This window comes from Cinclus cinclus, unplaced genomic scaffold, assembly GCF_963662255.1.
Source record: "Cinclus cinclus unplaced genomic scaffold, bCinCin1.1 SCAFFOLD_168, whole genome shotgun sequence".
Taxonomy (NCBI): domain Eukaryota; kingdom Metazoa; phylum Chordata; class Aves; order Passeriformes; family Cinclidae; genus Cinclus; species Cinclus cinclus.
Genome location: NW_026912217.1, coordinates 153250 through 162661, shown reverse-complemented (window position 1 = coordinate 162661; position 9412 = coordinate 153250). Strand labels below are relative to the sequence as shown.

The window sequence follows — 9412 nt, the reverse complement described above, 5'->3', positions numbered from 1 at the left end:
TGCCAGGGGATGCCGATGGCACCAGAGCTCAGGGTGGGTGGCCTGGTGAGGTTGGTGGGAGGGGGTTTGGGGTCATCTTGGGACTGACCAGGGGCTTGTCCACTCTGCAGTGAGAAGCAGCCCTGGCCAGGGAGTCTGGGATGGATGGGGGCAGGAGAGATTGGACACTGGTGGACACTTGATGGACACCTGAGTCATGGATCCCAGCTTGACACTTGTCTGGATAGCTCTTGGCCCTGCAGCCCCCCAGCCTAGGCAGCTCCGAGCCCAGATAACCACCAGCCTTGATACACACCTTGGGTGTGTATCACCTAACTGGCCCACCAGCCCATCCCAGTAGCCCCAACCCCAAAACCCCCCAAAACAAACCCAATTCCAGAACATCAATTCTGGATGCTCCCTGCAGAGTGAGGGGGAAACTGAGGCACGGGATGAGGTGATGGGAGGAGACTTTGAGACTCACCCTGGAGACCCCAAAACGAGCACCCACCCCCCAAATTGTCACTGCAGCATCTCAGGCCCCCCAGCTGTCACACTGGGGCGACTCCAGGAGCCACTGCAACCCCAGGCCCCTCGAGGGGTGACCTGTGGTGTCCCTCTGGTGTCACTGGCGAGTCCCCAGCAGAAGCAACATCACCTCCTCAGCAGGAGGAAGACGAGAAGGAGGTGAGGATGTGACTGAAACTCCTGCCCGTTCACATGGGGAGGTCGCCACACAAACGGGGGCCAAGCACAGGTGGAGCAGCGGAGGTACCATGGGGACTGGGGGGGGACATGGGGACAGTCCCCAAGGTCCCCTCAGGGGATGCTGTGGTGGGGGCGGGAGGGAGGGGGTGCAGGGTGGAGCAGCATCTTCAGGGGGATGTGGGGAGATGGAAATGGCTGGGAGTGACCCCAGAAATGTTTTCACCACCTCCTCCTGTAACATGTGGGCCGCCCCCTTCTTTGGGGTGCTGGTAACAAATTGGCAGATGGCGGTGACAAAAAGCGCAGGTGCCACCTCGGGGATTGCACAGAGAGAGGGTCCTGCAGCATGACCAAGACCCCCCTGACTGAGGGGCACCCCAGGGTGACAAAGGGGGGGGGGGGTCAGGGGTGTCCCCAAGGTGTGAGGGGAGCAGGTTTTATGGGGAAGTGTGGTTGGGGCGCAACAGAAATGCGTCCAGTCCTGCCGGTGTCCGGAGCACGAGGGGGACATGGCACCTGTTACCCTGTCACTGTGTCCCCCTGTCTCCCATCATCCACTGTACCCCACTGTCCCTTTTGCTGGGCAGCAAGGGGTGGTGGCACTCCTGGATGGGTGTCCAGGTGGATCTGCACTCACCTGCTATGGACAGAGTTGTCAAACGTGATGTGGGGACACTGGGTTGCACTGTCATTGGCATTTCACTGTCATTGTCACCATCACTGTCAGTGCCACTGCCATTTGTCACTGTTATTGTCACTGTCACTGTCCTTAGCACTGTCACTGTCACCATCACCATCACTGTCATAGCACTCACTGGCTGCTCCCCAGGGTCCGCAGAGGTACTGGGGAACAGCCAGGGGACAGATGGATAGATGTGGGACAGAAGGACATGAGTGAGACACCAGGAGAGACATAAGGCACACAAAAGGGACATGAGAAGATACCAGAAGGACACTCAGGGGACACTGGGACACTTGCGGACACTCACAATATCACTGAAGGTGTAGCAGTCGGGGATTTTCTGTTTTAGTAGCGTTTGGATGTTGATGGCCTTGAGCTGGAACTCCATGATGACACTGATCAGCCTGAGGGGACAAAAAACACTACAAGAGGCCTCAAAATCACTAAAAAATAAAATAGGAAAAAATCCACCTCAAAATCCCAAAGAAACCAATGCAAAAGGGAAAACTCCGCCGCAAAAAATCCCCAAAAAAGAGAACAAATCTGCCCATAAATCCCCAAAAAACCCTGTGAGTTCCCCAAGTTCAAAAAAAAACCTGGAAAAGGAAAAATTTGACCCCAAAAATCCCCCAGAAATTAAAATTCCACCCCAAAATCCTAAAAAAAAAAAAAAGGAAAATTTCCACCCCAAAATCTCAAAAAATCCAATGCTAATGGAAAATTCCACCTGAAATCCCCAAAAACCTCAGGAGTTCCCAAAATAACAAAAAAAAAAAAAACATTCTAGAAAAGGAAAAATTCTGCACCAAAATCCCCCAGAAAACATCAGGAAAGGGAAAACTTGGCCACAAAATCCCCAAAAATTACCCTGGGAAAGGGAAAATTTCATCCCATAATCCCACACAGGAATTCGGAAAAAGGGGTCGCAAATCCAACACTTGGATTTTAGGGATGGGAAACTTCCCTGGGTGGGACTTGTGGGATTTACCTGTGGAATTGGAGGGTGAAATTGCTGTCAGTGCAATCCAGCACCAGCAGCTGGGGGTCTCCAGGGTACACCCCCAGGCACTCTGTGGGCTTGGGACTGGGGTCAGGGAATGCTGAGAGCCCAGAAACCCTGGGACTTCCCAAATCCTGAATCACATATACTCCAGGACCATCCCAAACCTTGCACCTCAAACCCAAACCCCAAACCCCAAACCAAAACCCTACTCCTAAACCTCTTGGGACCATCCCAAATGCCTTTAGAGTATCCCAAATCTCAAATCCCAACCCTAACTCTAAAACCCAAACCCCAAGTGTCCCCACCAGTGATGACGCTGGAGGCAATGTCGAAGGTGTCATTACCAGGGTCAATGTCCCCTGTGCGGAAGAAGTGCTGTGCCTGGTGCCATCTCTGGTGACACCTGCAGTGCCAGCATAGGGGTAGTGGCCCAGGGTCTTGTTGAGGACAGCCAGGTACTGTGGGGACAGGGAAACAGTGCTGGGGATAGCACTGGGGCACCTCAGCGTCCTCAAATCACACCAGTGTCCCAAATCACCTCCATAGGCTGAGGTCCTTCATGTCCCCAGATGACCACTGTGTCCCCAACTCTTCTAACCCCTTTCGGTGTCCGTGTGCCACCTTCTTGAGGACAAAGGCATGGGGTGGGAGGTGCTGGCCTGGCACAGCCCTCGGGGTGCCCAGTCCCCCTTGTCACTCCCACACCTGTGCATGTCCCTGTGCCAGGGCTGGCATTAACGGTAGCACCAGGCCAGGCACTGGCACAGACACCAACCAAAACGGCTTGCAACCAGCAGGGCCACCCATGGGGTGGGCACGGAGCCACCCCAGCCTGGCCCCACGCCTGGCCTGTCACTGCCATGCCCACCAGCATTGCCACACCATAGACTAATGTGTCCCCTGGCACTGCCGTGCTCGTGGTGGCATCTCCACGGGCATTCCAGCACCTGCGGCGGCACTTCCATGGCCATGTGTGCCTTGGTATCACCACACCCCTGGTGGCACCTCTATGACCACCTCATCCTGACACCCCTGATCACCACCCCCTGTGGATGACAGGGACACTGTGAGCACCTGCACCCTGTTCTGTCCCTTCAGTTACCCCCTTGTAGACATCTCTGCTGCCAGTGGCACAGGTGCCACCTGATGCCACCGTGTGGGACTTGTCCCAGTTATCGCCGATGGATAGACACCTGGTGCCACTGGGCAGGGATGATGTCCCCAGGGCTTGTGGCAGAGCAGGACCCACACTGGGAAGGCCACATCCGAGGCCACCAAACTGTACCCAGCAGGCAGGAGGGACACCGGTGAGAACATGGTGGTGCCGCAGGGGGGGTGGCAGGTGACGTGTGGGGCACATGTGGGCACAGGAACTCATGCATCACGGGCTGGGGCAGGTACCATGCTCCAAAATCATGTCCCCTGTCCCTGTGTCCTGTTCCGTGTCCTGTGCCATGCTCAAGGTCATGTCCTGTGTCCTATACCACACCCTGCACCCTGTGTCATGTCCTATATGCCCCATGTCCCATGTTTCATGTCTTTAGTCCCATGTCCCATGAAACCCTTCACGCTGTGCCCCAGTCATGCCCAGGGCCCTACACCAAGCCCAATCTTGGCATCATGGCCCTGGGAACTGGGACTGGCACTGGGGCTGGAAGCCACCTGGGACAATGCCTGGCATCATGACACAGCAGCTGGAAACGTGGTGGGGACTGGGACTAGACCAATGGACACCGGGTCTGGGGCTGGGCACTGGAACTGGACACCAAACCAGGATCTATCTTAAGCCCCCATACTGGTCTGGCAGCACTGAGGTTACTGGGGATACTGGGAGCTACTGGAGGGGTACTGTGGGTGCTGACTGCTTCCCCCCCAGAACACGACGAGAGGAACCCCCGGGGGGGGGGGGGGGGAAGGTGGGGGGCAGGAGCCCCGAAAATGAGACACGCGAGCTCCCAGTTCAGCAAGGTCACGGTGCGACAGCCCAGTCCCTGGCTCCTCCCCTGTCCCTGTCCCCTCCTCGGTCCCCAGGGCATGACACGGGGCTGTCCCTATCCCAGTCCCTGTCCCCATTCCCGGTCCTGTATTCCCGGTCCCTGTCCCCATTCCCTGTTTCCATTCTCGGTCCCTGTCCCCATTCCAGTCCCCATTCCAGTCCCCGTTCCCACTCCCGTTCCCGCTCCCGCTCCCATTCCCGTTCCCTCTCACCGCACGCCGCCGCCATCGCTCTGCCCACCGCTCCCGCCCTCACGTGACCAGGGAGAACCCCGCGCTGCTTCCGCACACCAATCACAGCGCGCGATCGCTCCTAGATTTGCATAACCACGCCCTCTGCTCCGACACCGCCCACCACCGGCTGTAGCCGGGTCTAGGCGCAGTTTGCTCCCAGTTCCCTCCCAGTGCTCCCAGTAAGAGCGGTACTGGCAGGGAGAGCGCTCCCAGTTGCTTCTAGGTGCTGTCAGGATCGTTACCAGTGCTCCCAGTATCACTTCCCAGTGCCGCGCGGGGCGCAACCGCTTTGCAATCCCCCAGGGCGGAGCGCGGCTGCTTTTGCGCGTCGGCACCGGGCCGGGCCGGGCTGGGGGAGGAGGAGCGGAAGGAAGAAGAGTAGTGGAAGGAAGAGCAGCAGCAGAACCGAGCGGCTCACTCGCTCGCCCGCTCTAGGCCGCAGCTTCCCCGACTTCCCCGGCATCACCCCTCCCCCCGGAAGCCGCAGGTGAGCTGGGAGGGGGAGCTCGCCCCAAATCCATCGTGGGGAGGTCTCCTGGAGGTTTCTTTGTGGGGCAGGAGATGTTTGGATCTTGCAGGACCCCGAAGCTCAGCCGGAAATGCCCCGGGAGGGATCTTGGCGGGTCCCACATTGCGATCGCTCGTTCTGGCGGAGAGGGGGCGAGATCGGTTCTGGGGATATCCGGGAGAGCCGTGGGGGAATACGGGAACCCCGGAGCGGGGAGAGCGCAGAGGGGCGATCCCGGAGCCGGGGGACCCCCGGCAGCCTGGAGGGGTGTGGGAGGTTGGTGATAAGCGGCCCCAGGCTCTCTGAGGCTGAAAGGGGCACTGGCTTGTCCAGCTGAACTTGGCCCGCAGGAACATAAACCCAACGCGCTCAACCCTTCTTTTCCCCCAAAAATGGATTTCCCATTCCTAAACCTTGGCCCGATGGAGGATGAGGCCGTGAGGAAGAAGAACATGCCCCCGGAGCCCCAGGCAGGTGAGGAGGAAGTCCCTGCCCCTTTCACCCTCTGTCCTGCTCCATCTCCCAGCCCAGCACGGCCCCCGGCTGCAGGACAGCCCCGCTGCCGACGCCGTCCTGCCAGGGACGTGCTGGGGGGATCTCCTTCCCCCTCCCTCTGGAACAGAGGCAAATCCCATCCTCTCCTTGTCCTTCCCCCTCTAGACAAGGAGCTGAGGATGGAGACCAGGGAGGACAAATCCCTGCAGCAGAACCTTGTGGAAGAGGCTGTTTGGAGCAGCTCCATTGCACAGGAAACCAGCGAGGAGGAAAAGCCCGGGAGATCCCACATGAGGATGGGCTGCAAACACAGTTCTTGGGTATCCGAGGAGGAGAACCAGGGCCAAAGAACCGGACAGAGCTGCAGCCAGAGCTCAGAGCTGGGGTTCCATGAGCATCTTCATGATGCGGATAAGCCCCACAAGTGTTCAAATTGTGGGAAGAGCTTCAGCAAGAGATCCTCCCTGATCTGGCACTGGAGAATCCACATGGGGGAACGGCCCTATGAGTGTGGGGAGTGTGGAAAGAGCTTCAGTACGAGATTCAAACTGATCCGCCACCAGATGATCCACACTGGGGAGAGGCCCTATCAATGTGACATACGCAGGAAGAGGTTTCAGACCAGCTCCAATCTCGTCATGCATCAGCGGATTCACACAGAAGAGAGGCCCTTCCGCTGCCCTGACTGTGGGAAGGGCTTCAAATACAACTCCCGCCTTGTCTCCCACAGGCGCATCCACACTGGGGAGATGCCCTATGAGTGTGGGCAGTGTGGGAAGTGCTTCAGGACAAGCTCTGAACTGATTGTCCACCAAAGGATCCACACAGGGGAACAGCCCTATGAGTGTGATAAATGCAGCAAGAGGTTTCTGACCAGCTCCAGTCTCCTCCTGCACCAGCGCATTCACATAGAGGAGAGGCCCTTCTGCTGCCCCGACTACGGGAAGGGCTTCAGGCACAACTCCAACCTCGTCACCCACCGGCGCATCCACACTGGGGAGAGGCCCTATGAGTGTTCTGAGTGTGGGAAGAGCTTTTCACAGAGCTCTCACCTGACCAAACACCAATGGAGGCACCACTAAGGGAAGCCCTGCAAATCAAGTGCAGGAAGAGCTTCATGTGCTGCTCCAGCTCCATTCTCCATGGCAGGATCTGTGCTGGATGATGCCGAGTGACCCCTGGTGGGCAGAGCCCCGGTGATCCATGTTAGGAAGACACCTGGCTGGGCGGCTCTTCATCCTCCTGGCTTCCCTTGAGCACCTGGACATATCCACAGATCAACATCAGAAATCCATTGTGAAGAGCACGTTTGTCGACTTCTGACCCGAGAAAAATCTCACTCTTTGCATCTTCTGGTGGTATCAAGCAACACTGAATGGCCTTGGAGGTCTTCTCCAATAGAAATCCATCATTTTAATCCTTTCTGGCTCATGGGCATCTTCCACAGCCAAATGGGAACATATTGGGGCAAACCCCACAATTTTGGAGATGGTGGGGTGGAAACCCCTTCAAAAAGGGTTCTTCCCACCCAGCCAAGCATGTGGATGCTTTGCCAGCAGGGACACATAAATTCTTTTGTTTTGGCCTTGAAACAAAAAGGTTTCTGTTCATTCCTTTGAAAGCCCTGTAACTGGGGTGTCCTGGTTTGAAGGACAGGTGTTTGCCAAGGAAAGCAGAAGCTTCCCCTTGGACTGAAAGAAAATATGATTCTTCCGATTATTATAATTTCGGAATTAAGAGAGCTCTCAGGCAAAGATATGGGGGTAGGAATAACAGTTCTTTACTAGTATATTTAACAAGACAAACAAGAACAACAACAGCTATGAAATTACCCACAAACAGAACAGTAACTCAGTCCCAGTGTTTTTTGGCTGCAGGCACCTTTTCCCTGAGCTGCAGTTCCCGGTGCTGGGGGCGGGTGGCTCCCGCAGAGCTGCAGGAGGGCTGGGGGTGATGGCAGAGCTGTTCCAGGGGGAGAGAGAGATGGAGAGAGAGCTCTCCGCTCACGGTGTCGGTCCCGGTGCTCAGTAGAGTGCTGGATGGTGGTAGTTCACAGCGAGAAGACAGCCGGGCAGGGTCCGATGGTGGTTTCCCGACGCTGGGATGGGACACAGACGGCGATCGTCCTTCTCGTCCGAACTCCGCGGGAGAAATGGGCCGAGGTCCAGCCTTCCTCTTCCTCTTCTGGCTGTTTGAATCTCGCGGGGCTTGCTTCTTCCCTCCCGTCCCCTCCCCCTTGTCACCAGGGCCCAGTCAACAGGTATCTTAGCATGACAATGGGGAAAATTCCACAGAGGGAAAAAAAAAAAAGAAAGAACTAACCCTCAACATTATCCACCCCGAATTTTCCCCTACCATCATGCCAAATCAAATTAAAAATCTTCAAATTATAGACATCCATACAGTTACAGATACAGGCACAGTATTGTAGGTAGTTCACCCTAAAACAATGTCTCCTTGGGGTATGCATCTGGTCTTTCCATCCCTTTGCATGATCCACCAGGTACACCCTGGCCCTTGAGCAAAAACCACCCCCCGAATTGGATTGTCTTTGCTGGAGGCAGGGTTCACCCAAACAGTTTTTCCTAGCATACCTCTCATATGCAGCACTGGAACCTTGTCCCCATCTGGTGTTCTCAAGGGCTCAGACTGGGCAGGGCCTGCTCGATTAGTGGAACCTCGGGTGTTCACTAACCATGTGGCCTTTGGTAGATTAATCTCTCAGTTTTTGAAAGTCCCCCCGCCCAGTGCCTTCAAGGTGGTTTTAAGCAGCCCATTGCACCGTTCCACTTTCCCAGCCGCTGGTGCGTGATAAGGAATGTGGTACACCCACTCGATGCCGTGTTCTCTGGCCCAGGTGCTTATGAGGCTGTTCTTGAAATGAGTCCCATTGTCTGACTCAATTCTCTCAGGGGTACCATGTCTCCAAAGGACTTGTTTTTCCAGGCCCAGGATGGTGTTGCGGGCAGTGGCATGAGGCACAGGGTAGGTCTCCAACCATCCAGTGGTGGCTTCTACCATGGTCAGCACGTAACGCTTGCCTTGGCGTGTCTGAGGCAGTGTGATGTAGTCAATCTGCCAGGCCTCCCCATACTTATATTTGGACCACCGCCCCCCATACCAGAGGGGCTTCACTCGCTTGGCTTGCTTGATGGCAGCACACATCTCATAGTCATGGATAACCTGGGAAATACTGTCCATGGTGAGATCCACCCCTCTATCTCATACCCACTTATAGGTAGCATCTCTGCCTTGGTGACCTGAGGCATCGTGGGCCCATCGAGCCAGGAACAACTCTCCTTTGTGTTGCCAGTCTAAGTCTATCTGTGACACCTCTATCCTTGCAGCCTGATCTACTTGCTCATTGTGTTGGTGCTCCTCATTAGCCCGACTCTTGGGGACATGGGCATCTACATGATGGACCTTTACGGGTAGCTTCTCTACCCGACTGGCAATGTCTTTCCACTCATCAGCAGCCCAGATTGGCTTTCCCCTACGTTGCCAGTTAGCTTTTTTCCATCTTTCCAGCCAGCCCCACAGAGCATTGGCTACCATCCATGAATCAGTGTAAAGGTAAAGCTTTGGCCACTTCTCTCTTTCAGCAATGTCCAGGGCCAGCTGAACAGCTTTGAGTTCAGCAAGTTGACTTGATCCACCTTCTCCTTCAGTAGCTTGTGCAACCTGTCGTGTGGGGCTCCATACGGCTGCTTTCCACTTCCGGTTCATCCCCACGATGCGACAGGAACCGTCTGTGAAAAGAGCGTAGCGAGTTTCATCTGCTGGCAGTTGGTTGTATGGCGGGGCTTCA

At 56.0% G+C, this 9412-nt stretch overlaps 1 protein-coding gene across 2 annotated transcripts; it reads left to right on the top strand.

The window, feature by feature from the left end:
- The first annotated feature begins 4622 nt into the window (after positions 1 to 4622).
- Positions 4623 to 8411, top strand: LOC134057614 (zinc finger protein 239-like). Of its 2 annotated transcripts, XM_062514590.1 has the most exons (3): positions 4623 to 5088; positions 5443 to 5583; positions 5770 to 8411. In XM_062514590.1, the coding sequence occupies exons 2-3, from the start codon at positions 5502 to 5504 to the stop codon at positions 6684 to 6686; spliced, it is 999 nt and encodes a 332-aa protein (XP_062370574.1). In that variant the 5' UTR covers positions 4623 to 5088; positions 5443 to 5501; the 3' UTR covers positions 6687 to 8411. The 2 variants fall into 2 exon arrangements, with proteins under 2 accessions (XP_062370574.1, XP_062370573.1); XM_062514589.1 differs by having other exon boundaries at positions 4624 to 5583.
- The last annotated feature ends 1001 nt before the right edge of the window (positions 8412 to 9412 follow it).

Excerpts from the sequence above, each read along its gene's own strand:
- LOC134057614 (XM_062514590.1), top strand. The coding sequence starts at position 5,502 with ATGGATTTCCCATTCCTAAACCTTGGCCCGATGGAGGATGAGGCCGTG. Across the intron at positions 5,584-5,769 it reads GCCCCCGGAGCCCCAGGCAG|ACAAGGAGCTGAGGATGGAG; the intron begins GTGAGGAGGAAG and ends TTCCCCCTCTAG.